Source organism: Aquarana catesbeiana, linkage group LG01, assembly GCF_042186555.1.
Source record: "Aquarana catesbeiana isolate 2022-GZ linkage group LG01, ASM4218655v1, whole genome shotgun sequence".
NCBI classification, from domain to species: Eukaryota; Metazoa; Chordata; class Amphibia; order Anura; family Ranidae; genus Aquarana; species Aquarana catesbeiana.
In genome coordinates, this window is record NC_133324.1 from 144,655,609 (window position 1) to 144,676,742 (window position 21,134).

General features: G+C 42.4%; 1 protein-coding gene across 1 annotated transcript in view; it reads left to right on the top strand.

Annotated features, from left to right (window-relative positions):
• MSH3 (mutS homolog 3) overlaps positions 1-21,134 on the top strand; it is a 322,177-nt gene that overhangs the window by 27,911 nt on the left and 273,132 nt on the right. Inside the window, exon 5 of the mRNA XM_073624435.1 lies at positions 8,573-8,689. Within this exon, the coding sequence (XP_073480536.1) occupies positions 8,573-8,689 (117 nt within the window). The remainder of the gene's footprint in view (positions 1-8,572; positions 8,690-21,134) is intronic.

Genomic DNA, 21,134 nt, shown 5'->3' on the forward strand with positions numbered 1-21,134 from the left:
AAGATGCCTTTCTTCAGAATCTTTCTTCCATTCAAACCTCACCATCATGGGCAAGACCAAAGAGCTGTCCAAGGACATCAGGGATAAGATTGTATACCTACAGAAGGCTGGAATGGGTTACAAGATCATCAGCAAGAAGCTTTTTGAGAAGGAGACAACTGGTCGAGCAAATATTCACAATTGGAAGAAATGCAAAAAAAAAAATAAGTCGCCTTCGGTCTGGAGCTCTATGCAAGATTTCACCTCATGGGGTAAGGATGATCATGAGAAAAGTGAGAGATCAGCCCAGAACTACACAGGAGGAGCTTGTGAATGATCTCAAGGCAGTTGGCACCACAGTCGCCAAACGAACCATTGGTAACACAATACGCCGTCATGGATTGAAATCCTGCAGCGCCCCCAAAGTCCGCCTCCTCAAGAAGGCACATGTACAGGCCCATCTGAAGTTTGCCAAGGAACATACAAATGATTCAGAGAAGGCTTGGGAGAAAGTGCTGAGGTCAGATGAGACTAAAATTAAACTCTTTGGCATTAACTCAACTCTCCGTGTTTGGAGGTAGAAAAATGCTGACTATGACCCTAAGAACACCCTCCCTACAGTCAAGCACATAGGTGGAAACATTGTGCTTTGGGGGCTTTTTCTCTGCTAAAGGTACAGGCCAACTTTTCCACATTGGGGGGCTAATGGATGGGGCCATGAATTTGTAAAATCTTGGATGAGAACGTTCTTCCCTCAGCTAGAACACTGAAGATGGGTTGTGGATGGGTCTTCCAGCATGACAATGACCCAAAACATACGGCCAAGGCAACAAAAGAGTGGCTCAAGAAGAAGCACATCAGGGTCATGGAGTGACCTAGCTAGTCTCCAGACCTAAATCCTATAGAAAATTTGCAGGAGGGCGCTTAAACTTCGAATTGCCAAACGACAGCCAAGCAACTTTAAGGATTTGGAGAAGATCTGTAAAGAGTGGACCAAAATCCCTCCTTAGATGTGTGCAAACCTGGTAAACAACTACAAGAAATATCTTCCCTCTGTGCTTGCCAACAAGGGTTTCAAGTACTAAGTCATATTTTGCTTGGGGATCAAATACTTATTTTACTCCCTGAACTGCAACTTAATTTATAACATTTGTATTATGTGTGTTTCCTGGATTTTCGGTTGATATTCTGTCTCTATAATTTTAAAATACACCTATGATAAAAATTATAGACCCTTCATTTCTTTGTAAATGGGCAAACTTGCAAAATCTGCAGGGGATCAAATAATTATTTTCCCCACTGTTTCACAATTTTTGGAAAAAAAAAATCCATCCTTATCACAGTGTTGAGCTAGCAAAATACTGTATATTACTTGTATGTATTACCTTATCTTGTATCCTGCTGCCTATAAGGACTATGAGTTGTCCATTACTAGATACTGGATCTGTGGTGGGTAAATAATCCAATTTACAGAGGAAGTGGACTCTGAAAGCTGTGCCACAAAAAAAAACTGGCAGAGGGTAAAGAACATATATTACCTCTCTGAAGCTGCTTTTCCCCAATTACTGACTTTTTTTTTTTTTGTATGGAGGCAGTCATCTTGGTAGCGGCAGGGTTTTGCTTCCTCAGGTCAAAGCCTAAAGTAATGATAACAGTGAAAAGTACAGTAGTAACGTCACCAGGTCTACTGAAAACCAAATAGTCAGCAGTGCCTTCGATTTCAAACTGCAGATACACAGCTATGACGTTGTAGGCACGCTCCTATTTCAGGATGTGCACTGCTAATTTTTAGGAGAAATGCCAGAGGAAAAAATTTAACATTTTTAGGTTCATTTTAAAGTGGTTCTAAAACCCTAACCACTTTAATACAGGACACTATCACCCCCTTCTTGCCAAGGCCAATTTTTAGCTTTCAGCGCTGTCATATTTTGAATGACAATTGCGTGGTCATTGGGAGACTTCAGATGTGTTTTTACAAAATTTAGCTGGGCTTGGATGTTTTTCTTGGTAAGAAAAGGCTTCAGTCTACCCCATAGCCCAGACATGTGAAGAATATGGGAGATTGCTGTCACATGTACCACACAGCCAGTACTTGCCAGATATTCCTGCAGCTCCTTTAACCACTTGAGCCCCGGACCATTATGCTGCCTAAGGACCAGAGGTCTTTTTCCAATTTGGCACTGCGTCGCTTTAACTGCTAATTGCGCGGTCATGCAATGCTGTACCCAAACGAAATTTGCGTCCTTTTCTTCCCACAAATAGAGCTTTCTTTTGATGGTATTTGATCACCTCTGCAGTTTTTATTTTTTGCGCTATAAACGGAAAAAGACCGAAAATTTTGAAAAAAAAATGATATTTTCTACTTTTTGTTATAAAAAAAATCCAATAAACTAAATTTTAGTCATACATTTAGGCCAAAATGTATTCGGCCACATGTCTTTGGTAAAAAAAATGTCAATAAGCATATATTTATTGGTTTGCGCAAAAGTTATAGCGTCTACAAACTAGGGTACATTTTCTGTAATTTACACAGCTTTTAGTTTATGACTGCCTATGTCATTTCTTGAGGTGCTAAAATGGCAGGGCAGTACAACCCCCCCCAAATGACCCCATTTTGGAAAGTAGACACCCCAAGGAAATTACTGAGAGGCATGTTGAACCCATTGAATATTTATTTTTTTTGTCCCAAGTGATTGAATAATGACAAAAAAAAAAAAAAATATTTACAAAAAGTTGTCACTAAAAGATATATTGCTCACACAGGCCATGGGCCTATGTGGAATTGCACCCCAAAATACATTCAGCTGCTTCTCCTGAGTATGGGGATACCACATGTGTGGGACTTTTTGGGAGCTTAGCCGCGTACGGGGCCCCGAAAACCAAGCACCGCCTTCAGGATTTCTAAGGGTGTAAATTTTTGACTTCACTCTTCACTGCCTATCACAGTTTCAGAGGCCATGGAATGCCCAGGTGGCACAAAACCCCCCCAAATGACCCCATTTTGGAAAGTAGACACCCCAAGCTATTTGCTGAGAGGCATGGTGAGTATTTTGCAGCTCTCATTTGTTTTTGAAAATGAAGAAAGACAAAAAAAAACTTTTTTTTTTTTTCTTTTTTCAATTTTTAAAACTTTGTGACAAAAAGTGAGGTCTGCAAAATACTCACTATACCTCTCAGCAAATAGCTTTGGGTGTCTACTTTCCAAAATGGGGTCATTTGGGGGGGTTTTGTGCCACCTGGGCTTTCCATGGCCTCCGAAACTGTAAAGGCAGTGAAGAGTGAAATCAAAAATTCACGCCCTTAGAAAGCCTGAAGGCGGTGCTTGGTTTTCGGGGTCCTGTACGCGGCTAGGCTCCCAAAAGGTCCCACACATGTGGTATCCCCGTACTCAGGAGAAGCAGCAGAATGTATTTTGGGGTGTAATTTCACATATTCCCATGGCATGTTTGAGCAATATATAATTTAGTGACAACTTTGTGCAAAAAAAAAAAAAAAAAATTTGTCTCTTTCCCGCAACTTGTGTCGCAATATAAAATATTCCATGGACTCGACATGCCTCTCAGCAAATAGCTTGGGGTGTCTACTTTCCAAAATGGGGTCATTTGGGGGGGTTTTGAACTGTCCTGGCATTTTATGCACAACATTTAGAAGCTTATGTCACACATCACCAACTCTTCTAACCACTTGAAGACAAAGCCCTTTCTGACACTCATTGTTTACATGAAAAGTTATTTTTTTTTGCAAAAAAAATACTTTGAACCCCCAAACATTATATATTTTTTTAAAGCAAATGCCCTACAGATTAAAATGGTGGGTGTTTCATTTTTTTTTTTCACACGGTATTTGCGCAGCGATTTTTCAAACGCATTTTTTGGGGAAAAAACACACTTTTTAAAATTTTAATGCACTAAAACACACTATATTGCCCAAATGTTTGATGAAATAAAAAAGATGATCTTAGGCCGAGTACATGGATACCAAACATGACATGCTTTAAAATTGCGCACAAACGTGCAGTGGCAACAAAATAAATGCATTTTTAAAAGCCTTTAAAAGCCTTTACAGGTTACCACTTTAGATTTACAGAGGAGGTCTACTGCAAAAATTACTGCCCTCGATCTGACCTTCGCGGCGATACCTCACATGCATGGTGCAATTGCTGTTTACGTTTGACGACAGACCGCCGTTTGTGTTCGCCTTAGCGCGAGAGCAGGGGGCGACAGGGGTGCTTTATTATTTTTTTGCTTTTTTATCTTATTTTTAAACTGTTCCTTTCATTTTTTTTTTTTTTTTTTTTTTTTTAATCATTTTTATTGTTATCTCGGGGAATGTAAATATCCCCTATGATAGCAATAGGTAGTGACAGGTACTCTTTTTTGAAAAAATTGGGGTCTATTAGACCCTAGATCTCTCCTGTGCCCTCAAAGCATCTGATGACACCAAGATCGGTGTGATAAAATGCTTCCCCAATTTCCCAATGGCGCTATTTACATCCGGCGAAATCTAAGTCATAAAATGCTCGTAGCTTCCGGTTTCTTAGGCCATAGAGATGTTTGGAGCCACTCTGGTCTCTGATCAGCTCTATGGTCAGCTGGCTGAATCACCGGCTGCATTCTCAGGTTCCCTGTTGAGACAGGAGAGCCAGAGAAAAACACGGAAGACGGTGGGGGGGGGGGCATTCCCTCCCACGGCTTGTAAAAGCAGTCTAGAGGCTAATTAGCCACTAGGATTGCTTTTACATGAAAGCCGACCGCTGGCTGAAAAGAATGATACCAAGATGATACCTAAACCTGCAGGCATCATTCTGGTATAACCATTCAAAGTCGTGAATGGTGTACCTGAAGACAAAAAAATGGTTAACAATAAAGCACAGTAAACGGTAAAGTATAAAAAATTGCATACCTGAAAAGCAAACATGATAAAACATAATAACAATAAAACATTGCAGAATAGAATACAATAAAAAAGAGCAGGACAAGAGAGAGAATAGAGAGAGAGAGAGCAATAAAACGACAACTATTTTTTTTTATTTTATATATATATTTTTTTTTTTTTACACTTTTTTTGTAACTGTAACTTTTATAACGGTAACCGGTTCCAGGTTCGGGTCTCTCAAAATGCGATGGCATCTTGGGAGACCCTGTGAAAGTGTGCCTAGTCTGTGCAATGCTGTACCCTACGCTAATACTCAACTAGTGTATGGTAGCGTTCAAAACATTCACCAATGCAAAGACCAGGATTGTCAGGACAGGAGGGACAATAATAGCGGGTGTCACGCCTATATTCGCGCTTGCTGCAGACACGACATCTTTTTTGGGGGTTCGTTGGGTAGGGGTACTCGGGAGGACATAAAGAAAATGCCTCTCATGCAGCCGACTGCATTTGGTTGGGGATGTGAATGGGGGAAGTACGGGCGCTGCAGAAGCGGTGGGTTCGAAATTAGGATTGGCGAATGCAGCAGGAAGGGCACTATGGGCCTGTGTTTGTCTTCTTGGTGGCAGCGGGACACTACTTGTGCTTGCCACCTCACCAGCTTGAACTGCACTTATGGGACTCGCCACGTCACCAAGTGTTACTGCAGTGCTGGTTTGACTACGACCGGGGTGTACTAGGCCGCTGGCGCTTGCCAGTTCAATAAAAAGCTACCAAAAAAACTGTTAGCGATCGCAGGGATCAGGCCTGACTCTGCGAACGCTGCAGTTATGCGTTTAGTGTTTTGTAAGTGACCGTGATCAATTGATACTGCACTTGGGTGGGCTGGGCCGGGCGGAGGGGCAAAACGCAGGTGCTAGCAGGTATCTGGGCTGATCCCGCTAACACTGCGTTTTTGGGAACCCTAAACTGCTGGGGACGCTAGTATAGATTTGATCGGATCAGATATTGATCCGATCAGATACTATACCACTAAGGGAGCTGTACGGTGCGTGCGTGGGTGTTAGCGCTACTGGCGCTAACCTGACGCTGCCTGGGGCTGGTGCTTGCCAGTTCACCAAAATGCTACCAAAAAAACTGTTAGCGATCGCAGGGATCAGGCCTGACTCTGCGAACGCTGCAGTTATGCGTTTAGTGTTTTGTAAGTGACAGTGATCGATCGATACTGCACTTGGGCTGGGCCGGGCGGAGGGGCAAAACGCAGGTGCTAGCAGGTATCTGGGCTGATCCCGCTAACACTGTGTTTCTGGGAACCCTAAACTGCTGGGGACGCTAGTATAGATCTGATCGGATCAGATATTGATCCGATCAGATACTATACCACTAAGGGAGGCGTATTCTGCGTGCGTGGGTGTTAGCGGTACTGGCGCTAATCTGACGCTGCCTGGGGCGACGCATATCACCGCCGAGCGATCAGGGGGCTAAACCTTTATTCGGTAATAAACGGCAGGTGCCCTGACACTATAAAAAATAAACAAACTAACCAGCGTCACCCGTAACAGTTATACGGTGATCAGTGGTGAAAGGGTTAACTAGGGGGCAATCAAGGAGTTAAAACATTTATTAGATAGTATATGGGGGTCCCTGACGCTATAAAACGCTGACGGCGAACCTAAATATTTACCTCACTAACTAGCGTCACCAGCGACACTAATACAGCGATCAGAAAAATGATCGCTTAGTGACACTGGTGACAGGGGGTGATCAAGGGGTTAAAACTTTATTAGGGGGGGTTAGGGGGGTATCCTAGACCTACAGGGGGGTAATACTAACTGTCCCAACACTGTAACTGTCACAAACTGACACCAATGCAGTAATCAGAAAAAAAAAAAAAAAAAACTGCTGGTGTCAGTTTGTGACGGGGGGGGGGGGGGGGGGTGATTGGCGGGGGATCGGGGGGGGGGATCGGGGTGTTTAGTGTGCCTGGCATGTTCTACTGTGTGTGTGTGTGTGTGTGTGTGTGTGTTGTGCACTCACATACCTGTCTTCTCTCCTCGGGCCGGAACGGAAATTACCGAGCCGAGGAGAGATGACATCATTTCCTTTGCTGCTGTTTAGCATACAGCAGCAAAGGAATGTTCTCATTGGCCGGCGGCGATCGCGAGGGGGGGGCCACGAACGGATGGCCTCCCCCTCATCTCATCGCCGTGGGAGAAAAGACGACCGCCTCGGGCACCGGGGGGGGGGGTCCGATCGGACCCCCCACCCGCGGAAGGCAAATCGCGTATATGTACGTGATTTTGCCTGTCCGTGCCACCTTGCCGACGTAAATCGGAGTGAGGCGGTCGTCAAGTGGTTAATGTTGCTGTAGGCCTCTTGGCAGCCTCCCTGACCAGTTTTCTTCTTGTCTTTTCATCAATTTTGGAGGGATGTCCAGTTCTTGGTAATGTCACTATTGTGCCATATTTTCTTCACTTGATGATGACTGTCTTCACTGTGTTCCATGGTATATCTAATGCCTTGGAAATAATGTTTTACCCTTCTCCTGACTGATACCTTCTAACAATGAGATCCCTCTGATGCTTTGGAAGCTCTCTATGGACCATAGCTTTTGCTGTAGGATGTAGGAAAGACCTACTAGAACAGCTGAACTTTATTTGGGGGTAATCAGAGGCACTTTAAATGATGGCAGGTGTGTACTGACTCCTATTTTACCTGAGTTTGAATGTGATTGCTTAATTCTGAACACAGCTACATCCCCAGTTATAAGATGTTGCACACTCACGCAACCACATTATTTTATGTTTTTATTTTTACACCCCCCCCCCCCCCCTAAAAGATTTCAGTTTGTTTTTCAATTGAGTTGTACAGTTTATGGGTCACATTAAAGGTGGAAGAAGTTCTGAAATTATTAATCTTTGTCTCATTTTTTTTTACATTCCAGAAACCTGACTTTTTAACAGGGGTGTGTAGACTTTTTAGATCCACTGCACTTTAGGTGTTTCACCTTAATGCATTCTATGAAAATTCCTGAATTCCCTGCATGCTTTGAAGCGTCTCCTCTGCTGTTCACTTTCAGTTTCTGAGGACTACATATCCCATGGTACCTTGACTCATATACTGACTCCTCCTCTCAACACCCCTGTACTTCACAAGGCAGGCTCTGTGAAATGTGTTACACAGCAGTGCTTGCTCGCTGTGCATAATGAATATATCTCACGGAATTCCAAGAAGTAAATGTGTGTGGGATCTTCACAAAGTAAATTTAGAACGTTCAACATCCTTCTGATTAATAGGAGTAGGGAAGAAATACAAAATGAAAATCAATATAATTTAAAATTTTGACTACAGATGTGTTTTCGTACATTATTATAAGATAAATATATGAATATGTTTAGGTGGATTTGGATATTTTGTATTTTCCTAAAGACTGTAATGATGATTATTGAAAGATTTAAAGCGGATCTTCACCTCCTGTAGGTAATTCCGTCTTCGTTACCTTACCTACCTCTACACGATTAGCGTTTATCCTTTTTTTTTTCTTTCCTTTTTTTTCTTTTATATATGAAAAGCAGCCAGTGCCGTTCAGTTAAACTATAAAGCATCACCAATATACTCTTTCTGCTTGCGTTGAAACCATTCTGTCAGCATTGTTGCTTAAAAAAACACTTACTCTAAAATGTGGTAGCATAGCTGCTAATTGTCACTTTAACCCTTTCAGATTGCAGCACGTGAGCTGAACATATACTGTCACCTTGACCACAATTTTATGACTGCGAGTATTCCCACTCACAGATTATTTGTCCATGTCAGACGACTTGTTGCAAAAGGATATAAAGTAAGTATATGTATATTTGTTTAATACTTTAAAAGTACCATATACTGTATGTATGTTATTGTATCCCATTATCTGTAATGTAGGTTTGTTCCATACCTGTCCAATACCTGTGGAAGAGGAGAATCATTGTAGTAGCCACTGCTACTACAGTTATCCTTGCTGTCTTCTGGATCTTGTGCTGAGTGGCTGCCTTGCTACATAATAACCACAGGAAGTCGCTCCAAGGGCACCCTTCACAGAAAGCTTTGCATTTTCTTAATGAATGCAGAGCATTCTCTGATTGGATGAGGAAGAGAGGCAGGGTGGTGATGACACAATCTCCACCTTGTCCAATCAAAAAAATGCCTTGTATTTTTCTCATTTAAGGAGATAGATGTTCTCACAATGGCGCCCATAATGAGCAACCAACCCCCTGTGGTTACTATGCAACAGGGCGCTGTAATTGAGACTTTTATTACAGTCTTTCTCCTCTTCCAAAAAGATCAGTCAGTTATGAAATATGCATACTTTGGTCAAAGCTGAAACAATGCAACTATGTACAAAAATGGAAAAGATCCAGAAGGCGCACATCATAAAGCAGACCCGTGTGCATGAAGAGAGATGAATGGCAGCCCCAGCCTGGACTCAAGCCAGGCCATGCTTCCAACGCATTTCGCTCTGCCTCTCGCGGCTTAATCATAGGGATTATGCAGAAAAAAAACCATACCTGAAATTTAGTCCTAAAAGACACACATCAGAAATATTCAGCTGCTGTTAAAGGGTCACTAAACCCACCACATAAAAAACTATCAATAAATGGTGCATTACATGTTGTTCATACTCAGTCACTATGAGATTTGTTTTCTGTATTCTGCAACAAACCTGATTTATCATACTGTTCTCTATCTCCCCCTTATGTTCATCTCCCCAATTTAGCTAGGAATTTTGCAGCTGTGGTGGCAACTCTGCACATGCTCAGTTTTTAGTGTATTTTTATGGTGAGCATTATCATATCTGAGCAGCCCATGTGACTTAAGAGCCACACGTGTGGGTGTATACACAGTGGTAAATGACAGCCCACTCCCTCCCTCCTCCTCCATGTCCACTAAGCAGCTAAACACAATGGGGGTGGGATATTACATGTAGATTAATAAAGGCTTCGCCTCCCTCTTATTCGAAGACACAAGCTGAAGGGGTGTGACACAGCCTGTGACTGGCAGAAATCCGCCCACACCATGTTATTTCCACAAAATAATAATGATTTTATCTCAAATATACATTTGTATGACAACAGTTTATTGATAGTAATTATTTTTACTCTGTATTCCAAAGGCTGTTTTATTCTATTTTGAACATGTTACTGGTAGCAGAGGACTAGAAGCTCCTCCTGCTTATGTTTCCCTGCAGACAGACTGGGAAAGAGCTAGGTCATGTGCCAAAGGTTCAGTAGAGATGTGTGTGTGTGTGTGTGTGTGTATTTTTTTTTTGTTTTTTTTTGTTTTTTTTTTATATTATTAAAAAAATTACAGTGCCATCATCCATATTCAGAATAGAAGGGACAATGTAAATGAAATGTAAATTAAACAGTGTTTGTTTAGCATTACTTGAAGGTTTGGTGCTTGTGACATTCAGCCTCGGTTCACACTAAATATGGTGCAAATTCACAGTGGATTCCACACTGCATCAAAATCGCAACCCGTTCATACAAACCTATTGGGAAGTGTTTGTTAAGTTAATGACACCCTGAAATCAGTTTGCAAAACGCAGTGCGATTTGCAGAATCGGGTCCCATGGGTGTGAACACCCATGGGAACACCCATGGGATCCGATTTTTCTTATTTTTTTTTTTTTTTAAGATTTTTTTTGGGTTTAAAGACAAACCAACATCCAAAAAAAACTTTGGTTGTTCATTGTTATACATAAACAAGCAATACACTCTTTCAGTCAAACAAATATCTCGTGTGATTATTAATTGCATAAGTACAGGAATTGACCACACTGTCACTGTGAACTTCATAGTAAAAAAGGAGTTTGCCACAGCTAGCTGACTGTACTGTTTGCGGACCACATCCCTAATACGTATAGTAAAAAAACAAGTTCCTCAGGTTGGGATTTTAAACGGACCACAAACAGTAATCATAAATAGATACAAATTTATTAGTACATATAACAAAAAACAAACGTGTTGGGGGCAGAAATGAAAACGGCTGAGAGGGAAGCCCAAAACTGTCAAACCAACAGAGTGTCCAACGCGTTTTGAAAAAACAGTGCAGATATTCAGGGACTAAAAGGGCTTGAAACTTCCAGAGCTGTGGCTTAAGTCTATGATGATAGAATACATGTCATCAGAAATATGTAACGGTGCAAAGATATAAATATTACAATCATCTTACATTTCATACAGAGAGATCAAGCATGCATATTGTGACATCACCAATGAATTAACAGCTGAAAATACTGACCCCAAGTGTAAGGGTTTCACCCAAACAGCAGAAAATAACTATACAAATGAAGAGAGAAAGTGGTCCATCAGAGCCACGCTCTGATGGACCACAGCAGGCAAGGATGAACAGCAGGCAAGGGTATCTCCGACCGACAATGATTCACGTAAGACGCAACAAGCACTCAAAGGGAGTGCTACTGGCCAATAAATCTAACTGTGATATATCTAAATGGGTATAAAGATTATTCCACTGATTAGTTCAGGTACAGTGTCTTAAATTATTGGTGAAAGAATGTATTCTAATGATGAATGAATACAGTCCAAAATAGTAAAAAAATCGCCATACCTCAAATCACAGGAGCTTCACATAGAACAAAAAATATTCCTTCTCCAGAGGAGTATCATGTCAATAATAGTCTCACTCTCTATATACAAGCGTCCCCAAATTAACCGGCCAATTCTACAGGGGTCTATCATGGGACTAGGGTACCCATATTGTCTGAAAATGCAACAAAAGTAACCAATTGGCTACAGAGGCTGTAAGAAACATCAAAGTAGTATATGGAATAGTCCCAACTACCGCTAAAATAGCGGTGTAGGGATCACAGCCAATGATATACAGAGCTATAACGCTTTCGTAGCCTGATGGAATTAATTCTATACTACAACAATTTTGTCTTTAATGGTTCCCATTTCCTCCAGGTACAGGGCGTAGCTATGTGCACCTGTTGTGCCCCTTCCTAAGCCAATCTGTACCTGGGGGAGTGGGAACGAATGATCAATACTTTGGATGATTTGGTTCCATTTTTGGACCACGTGGTAGTGTGGTTTTGTTGCATCGATGACATACTACTAATTTGGAGCGGTCCTGATGGGTTGTTGCAGACTTTTGTGCAACAATTGAACATCAGTACATTTAACCTTACTTTCATCATGACATCTAATACCAACATTTGAATTTCTGGATATCTATATACACAAATATGCAAATGGCATACTACAAGCAGCCTATATAGAAAGCCAATGGCTAGTAATGGCATTCTACATGCCATTAGCTTTCATCCAGCCAATTTAGTTAAATCAATACCGTTTGGCCAATACCTGCGCATCAGACACAACTGTTCAGATGAGGTTACCTTTAAGAAGGAGCAGATGAACTTAGGTCAAGACTCCTTGCACGTGGATACTCTCATAAATGCCTTAAAAAAACGTTTAGGAAAGCAATATCAAAAACTAGGCAAGAACTACTGTATGGAACGAAGACTCAGAAAAATGATGGTAACTAGCTATGGATTATCACTCGTTTTTCGAATCAACAAGAATGATTCAAGAATATCGTGTACGAATACTGGCATGTTCTAGCACTGGATCCCATAGTTGGACCATTATTGCTGGAACGTCCAGCATTTACTTTTTACAGGGCGAGGTCTCTGCGAGACAAACTAGTCCCCAGTGAATACAAGGGGGGTACAAAGAATCCATGTAAGAGGTTGGGTACCTTCATATTTGGAGGGTGTGGCTATTGTCAATACATGGATACTGGTACCCGAAAAAACTTCAGAACAAAGTCAACTTTACCCCTAGCCATTTTGCGAACTGCAAGACATTTGGGGTGGTATACCTCCTGCAGTGCAAATGCTTCTATGTAGGCAAAACTAAAAATTAACTTTGGCAAAGAGCATACCGCCACATTTTAAGCATGAAATCATGTAACCCAGACTTACCACTGGGACCCCACACAATACACTTTCATGATGGCACCTTTTCACACATTCAATTTCTAATACTTGATAGGGTACACCCAGGAATGAGGGGGGGGACTGGAATAAGATTTTGTTGCGAGAACAACGATGGATATTTAAGTTGACTGCAACATCGTTTCCTGGACTTAACAAGACAATCTCCTTCAAACCATTTTTGGAGGGCTTCATCTCTGGGGGTCCTGAGATGTATTAGTCTCCATTCGCCCCTACATATATCCCCTCCTCCCGTTCATAATCCTACCCAAGTTTTGTACTTCTCTTCCTTTTTCCTCCCTTGTTTTCACTTTAGGATTTTAACCATTTGAGTTACACAACTGATGCAAAATGTTTAGTACTAGTTCCATGACCAACTGTTTTTCCATTGATTGTTCTTTACTGGTATAGGCATGATTAAATCTGTACACACATATATATATATTCATGGTATACAGGTTGTCTATACTAATCCCATGTGTGCGGTATGACCAATTTTTACCTTGTAGGCATTTCATTGGCCGTCTATATATGTACCAGTATATGAATTCCTAGCATCTAAGATTACCACATTACCTTTATTTCAGTTTCATATTTTTTTCATTGTATTATTGCTGTTCTAGTTCGGTTCTAATGCTCCATCCGAGCCACACATGTCACACGGCCTTACTCTGATTCTACTTCATATATCATGCAGGCTTTCGGGGACTCGTTCTCCTGTGAGGATGTTTTGCATTCCCGTTATATGCTCCTGCTGTTTGTCGGTTGACCACTAGGAAGCTTCAATGTACACTAACATTGAGCCCATTCAGTCACTGACAGGGCGTCACGTGACGCTGACACATCGTTGCGTCAGTGCGCCACACGGTGCCGCTGCATGACGTCACAGCTAGGCGCCAACTACAATGGGCTTGCTTCCTGGGTATACACACTTGGACCGGATGATGCGTTGTTGCAGACACCATAGGATCAAATGATTTGATCTAGGTGTCTGCAATTATCTCTCATCCAACATATATACAGTGCCTTGCAAAAGTATTCACCCACCTTGGCATTTTTCATGGTTTTTTTTTTTTTTTTTTTTTTTTGCCTCACGACCTGGAATTAACATGGATTGTTTGAGGATTTGCATCATTTAATTTACAGAACATGCCCAAAACTTTGAAGATGGTGTTTTGTTTTTTTTTTCCTTTTTTATTTTTTATTTTTTTATTGTGAAGCAAACAACAAATAGGACAAAATAACAGAAAAAGTCAATGTGCATAACTATTCACCCCCCTAAAGTCAATACTTTGTTGAGCCACCTTTTGCGGCTATCACAGCTCCAAGTCACTTTGCATAAGTCTTTATGAGCTTGCCACATCTTACCACTGGGATTTTTGCTTATTCCTCCTTGCAAAACTGCTCCAGCTGCTTCAAGTTGGATGGTTTGCGTTTGTGAACAGCAATCTTTAAGTCTGACCACAGATTTTCAAATCACACACAGAGTGGTACAGGTTTTACTCAAGAATATCCCTGTATTTAGCACCATTCATCTTTCCCTCAACTCTGACTAGTTTTCAGTTCCGACTGCTGAAAAACATTCCCACAGCATGATGCTGCCACCACCATGTTTCACTGTACTGATGGTGTTCTTTGGGTGATGTGATGGGTTTGCGACAGGCATAGCGTTTTCTTTGATAGCCAAAAAGTTCAATTTTTGTCTCATCAGACCAGAGCACCTTCCTCCATACATTTTGGGAGTCTCCCACATGCCTTTTTGCAAACTCAAAATGTGCCATTTTGTTTTTTGCTGAAAGTAATGGCTTTCTTCTGGCCACTCTGGCATAAAGCCCAACTCTAGGTAGCGTATGGCTTAGGCCCCTTTCACACGAGGCGGGCTCCGTTTCTACGGAGCCCGCCTCGGTCCGCCGGCTCAGCGGGAGATCATTCCGTTGATCTCCGCTGAGCCGGCGGATGACAGGTCCCTCTCTGCTCACTGAGCGGGGAGGGGCTTGTCAGGCGCCGCTGCCGCCTATGGAGGGATCGGACGAAAACGGACAGCGTGTCCGTTTTCGTCAGATCTCACCCGATCCGATCCGCCAGCGACGGATCTGGACGTAGAGCCATACGTCCGCTTTTAGCGGATCGGACGGGGTCGGATGTCAGCGGACATGTCTCCGCTGACATCCGACGCTCCATAGGCTAACATGGATCGCCCGTTCAGGTCCGCCGTCAAAACTGACAGGCGGACCTGAACGGTCCGATCGTGTGAAAGGGGCCTAATTGTTGCTCTATATACAGATACTCCAGTCTCTGCTGTGGAACTCTGCAACTCCTCCAGGGTTACCTTAGGTCTCTGTGCTGCCTCTCTGATTAATGCTCTCCTTGCCCGGTCCCTGAGTTTTTGTGTGTGGCCTTCTCTTGGCAGGTTTGCTGTTGTGCCATGTTCTTTCCATTTTGGTCATGCTAGATTTGATGGTGCTCCTAGGGATCATCAAAGGTTTGGATATTTTTTTATAACCTAACCCGAACTTGTACTTCTCAACAACATTGTCCCTTACTTGTTTGGAGAGTTACTTGGTATTCATGGCAGTGTTTGGTTAGTGGTGCCTCTTGCTTATGTGTTGCAGCCTCTGGGGCCTTTCAATAAGGTGTGTATATGTAATGACAGACCACGTGACCCTTAGATTGCACACAGGTGGACATCATTTCACTAATTATGTGACTTCTGAAGGTAATTGGTTGCACCAGAGCTTTTTATGGGCTTCATAACAAAGGGGGTGAATACATATGCACATGACAATTATCAGTTTTTTTATTTCTGAAAAATAGTTTTATAGTTTTAGTTTTATGTATATATTTTAGTTCACCAACTTAGACTATTGTGTTCTGATCCATCACATATAATTCAGATTAAAAAAGCATTGCACTAAAGGCTGTAATGTAACAAAATAGGTAAAAAGCCAAGGGGGGGGGGTGGATACTTTTGCAAGGCACTGTATACAGTGCATGGTCCCTTCTGTCCAGTCTTTTTCATCTGGCAGACGGAAGGAGCCATACTATCTCACTCCTCCAATTACAACGTGAGTCCATCAGGCTATGAGAGCGTTATAGCTCTGTATATCATTGGCTGTGGTCCCTACGCCGCTATTTTAGTGGTAGTTGGGACTATGCCATACACTACTTTGTTGTTTCTTACAGCCTCTGTAGCTAATTGGTTACTTTTGTTGCCATTTTCAGACTATATGGGTACCCTAGTCCCATGATAGACCCCTGTATAAATGGCCATATACAGAGACTGAGACTCTATTATTGACATGATGCGCCTCTGGAGGATGAATATTTTTTGTTCTATGTAAAGCTCCTGTGATTTGAGATATGGCGATGTTTATTTACTTATTTTTTACAATTTTGGACTGTATTTATTCATCATAAGAATACATTCCTTCCCAAAAAATTTAGGACACTGTACCTGAACTAATCGGTGGAATAATCTTTATACCCATTTAGATATATCACTGTTAGATTTATCGGCCAGTAGCACTCCCTTTTGAGTGTGAACTTCATATATCAACAGTGGAGATCAGCACATTGAAGTACGTGGCATGACCAAGAAATTTAATTATAATGTATTCACTTTGGGGTAAGGGTCAGAGGACTCGCTATCCATCTACCCCAAATTTTGTGAAATGTCTTATTCCTTTTCTGAAATTCAAAAGTACGTTTGTATAATGGTATAGAATCGTTGGTTAACTTTAACCATAAGGATTTCAGGGGGGTCTATGTTCCCTTCCAAGACAGCAAGATAGACTTTTTAACATAGAAGTACAGAATGCAGAGTAGTCTCTTAGCATTAGACGGTATGTGTAAGTCACAAAAGATGCCTAGAAGGCAGTTCTTGGGATGGACAATGTTCGCTGAGCAGACGAAAGAACCGACCTCTGCCCAGAAGTCTTGAACCACTGGACAGGACCAGAAACAGTGTAGGAAATCAGCGGTTTGGCCACAGCCTTGGAAGCACTCAGCCGAAGGGGTTAGCCCCATTTTATGTAACCTAGCTAGAGTAAGGTGGGAGTGGTGAAAGATTTTGATGTGTATAATTCGGTCCCTGGATGAGATAACTGAGGTCTTGTATGTATCACTAAAATCCGACCAGTCATCGTCTATGAGGGAAATGTCCATAGAGGTCCATTTTGTCTGAGCCATATGGAATCTAGGGTTCAAGTCAGTCTTGAGGGCAGCATAGTAAGTGGAAATGAGTTTAGTGGGGTCAGGGTGTCTTAGCAGCTCTTCCAATGGGAGTATAGTTATAGGGTCTTCTAAGGAGCCTGACTGGGCACGAACAGCATGACGGAGCTGATAATAGTAGAACAAGTAGGAGCGTGGTAAGTCAAAGTCAATGCGTAGTTTGATAGATTTAAAACCCTGTGGATCATATGAATGACATAGGTATTTAACCTCTTTAGAGTACCAGGGATTGGATAGGGAGTACAGTTCATTCAGATTGGGATTGAACCAAAGCGGGTTATTGGGAGAGGTCGACCAAGATTGTTTGGATATCTTCGAAACAACTGAGCGGAATAACGAAAGAGAAGTAGCTAATATGGATGTGCCGGGACGAACTGGAACCCAGCCTCTATAGATAATGTTATGGAGGGTCTCTAGCGAAGAGGCAATGGCTCCCTCAGTAGTAGTGCATGCATTAGCTGCAGCCGGGTGCAGCCAATCAGAAATATGGACGAATTGAGATGCTAGATAATAGAGATAAAAGTTAGGAAAACGCTAAACCTGCCCTATGTGTCGGCAACCTCATTGTTTCAAGTGCCACCCGGGGGGGGGTTCGTCCATGCCATAAGAACGCTGTGCAGATCGTGTCTATACGCTTAAAAATGGATTTAGGGATTTTGCAAGGGGAGTTAGCCAGAACATACAATAACTTAGGTAGATGTATAATTTTAAGGGTGTTGGCCCTGCCCATGAGATCTAGAGGCAAATCCATCCATTGCTTGGTTTGTTCTTGCAGCTGAGTTAATAAGAGACCTAGGTTATTAGCAATGTAGGAAGATAGAGGTATCTGTACCACAGCTCCCATATGCCTAGAGGAGGACACAACCTGCAGTCTGGGTGAATCTGGGGGATCGCAGCGGGATCTAAAGGAAAAATATTGGACTTATCCCAATTCACCCGGAAGCCAGAGTAGTCGCCAAAGGTGTTAATTTCGGAAAGCATGTGAAGTGACTCATGAGTATCAGCCAGGTATACCAGGTTCTCATCCGCGTACAGCGAGATTCGTTCCTCTATGGTAACAATGGGGAGACCCTTAATTAAGGGGGAGGAGTGGATGGGTACAGCAAGAGGCTCCATAGCTAGAGCGAATAGGAGGGGTGACAACAGACACCCCTGCCTTGTGCCCCTAGTCAGTTGGGAAAGAATCGGTAACATGTGAGTTAACTCGGATACGGGCCACTGGGGAGGTATAGAGGCGTCCTATCCATGCTATAATACGGGGGCCAAAAAGATATAGCTGCAGCACTTGAAAGAGATATGGCCATTCTACACTGAATGGCCTTGTTATAAGTATATAAAAGAAATGGGCATAACAGATCTTGGAACTGGGCATACCATTCGGCCGGATATCCATCCAGGCCTGGCGTCTTATGTGTTGGTAGTTGCCAAATGGCCGCATCGATTTCGTTTACAGAAATGGGTGCCTCCAATTCCTCTCTTCTTTCAGTCGATAGAGAGGGGAGAGATATATCGTCCAAGTAGTCATTTAATTGTGATTCGGTTTAGTCAACTCTAGCGGTATAGAGGTCCTTATAAAAGTCTAAGAAAGTCTCCATAATATCCCTAGGGGTGTCACTAATCTGACCCTGTGTAGTTAGAATGCTTGGGATAGAAATAGGAGAGCGGTCAGGTCTAGTCAGGTATGCCAATAGGTGCCCAGCTTTGTTACCATGCTCAAACGACTTCTGAGTAGCGTGTAGCATGCATTTTTTGTGTAAGATCTAACAAACAGAGCTCATATTCCCTGCGACTCTGTAGCCATATATCTCTTGTGTTGGAGTCAGGGTTAGTAGCATAGACAGTCAGCATGACTGTCCTCAATTCCTCAGTGCGTTGCTGATTATTTTTGCTTATCACACCAGTTATGGACATAAAGGTACCCCTCAGTGTAGTCTTAAAGGCCTCCCATTCTGTCAATGGATCCACTGTGCCCTGATTGTCTTTCCAGTAACCAGCAATGACCTGTTTGCATTCCCCCTGCACCACCTCATCCTCCAGCCAGTAGGAACTCAAGTGCCAAATAGAAGGGCCCAAGCCTGGGAGAAGGAGGAGGTCCACAGAAAGAGGAGTGTGATCTGACACTCCCCTGGGCAAGTAGGACACCGTAGACACAATGGGAAGAATGTCCTCTGTAGCAAACCCCAGGTCAATCCGAGACATGGTGTAGAAAGAGTCCGAGCGGCAGGAGTATTGGTAGACATCCGGATGCTTCCAGCGCCATATCTCTGTGAGACCGTGAACTTGTGTCTAATCAATAAAAAAAAACCCCACCCCTAAAGCCCTCCATGGTTGGGTCCAAAATGGCATTAAAGTCGCCCACATAAAGTAATGAGCCTGGGGGGTCTTGATAATAGCATGAGTGACAGTTTGGACAATGCCTCCACCAAAAAAGGGGGAGGGATATAAATGTTCACTATGGTGACTGTCAGAGGCAATTTGTAAGGTGAGTATAATAAATCTCCCATCGGGGTCCGTTTTAACTTGTAAAGTTTCTGTGAAGAGGGATTTGGCCATTAGAATTGAGACCCCCCCCCCCCCTGTCGATGGGATCTCTGTGCTTCTAGCATTGATGTTATTCTATGTGTATTATTAAAATTTATATTTGCATGTGGTATTTATATTTGCTCCCTGGTTGGGCTTGTTTACCTCACTGCAAGTCTATCTGACAGAAGCTGTCTCATTAAAACAGAATACTCTCTGCTGTCTATAAGGATTTGAAATGCTCCCCGTTCTCCTGGTAATTAGAGAGTCTGAAATCTTTGCCTAGGCTTAAGGTCACATGAGAGCACTAAAAGACGAAGTACTTTTTAACATAAAATAATATAATTTTGAAATGGTGACTTGTGCATTGTTGGTTCATATGACATGTTAAAATGATTTTAAAGGCTATTAAATTAAAGTCTTAAAATAAAAACGATGGTATACCTGCCCTGTGCAACAATATTTCACAGAGTGGTCACTTTTATCCCCTCTAGCAGTCCCCTGTCTGCCTTCTCCGCTCTAGGTGCCTTCTCTTCAAGCCAGGTGCTATGGAGGCATCTGTGTGCACGTGCTTTCTAGCTGGGCTATGTGTGCTTATAGACACACCCAGTGCTGGTAAGCCATGTCTTTGCTTCCTCCTCACAGGATTTTGATAGCAGCGCGAGGTGGGAGCAGGGTAGAACAGGTAGTGGGGCGTTTTTTACCTTTTTAAAGAGGATGTTCAGTCATGTTAAAAAACCAAATTAAAAGTCCGCAGCTACAAATACTGTAGCTGCTGACTTTAACCACTCGATTCCTGCGCTATAGCCGAATAACGGCTACAGTGCGGGCCTAAATTCCCCGGCTACAGCGCGGGCCTAAATCAGCCAATGACAGCTGATATAAACAGGAGCCGGTGCAACCTCATCAGCGCATATCAATGAAGGTGAAAAATTACCTGTTAGCTAAATCTTATAACAAACTATGAAAACGTGTGTTATTTATTTATTTTTTCAAAATATTTGGTCTTTTTTTATGTTTGTTGAGCAACAAAAAACCCAGTAGTGATTAAATACCACAAAAAGAAAGCTGTAATTGTGTGAAGAAAAGGATAAAAATGTCATATGGGTCAAGTGCTGCATGATCACGCAACTCATTCAAAGTGTGACAGCACTGAAAGCTGAAAATTGGCCTGGGTATAAGTGCCCAGTAAGCAAGTGGTTAATAAAGACACTTGCCTGTCCAGGGATCTAGTCCTGTGTTTATCCAGGCGGGGTCTTCTATGATCTTCAGTCCTGATGGTGGGAAGCCTTCTTTGACTTTCTGCTGGCTCAAAACTGGGTCCCCATCCTCTGAATGGTCCCATGACGTGTCCTTGGAGGTTGTGGGCGGGGAGTTTTGGGGTGTCAAACTTGCACTCACCTGTCAAAACTAGGCCCATGCTCCTTGCGGAAAAAAAAAAAAAGGTTTGCAGTGAGAATAGAGGAGGAGGACAAACAGCTTTTCAAGTGAAGTTTTGCTATAATGCAGGGAATGCATTAAAGAAAAAAAAAATTGT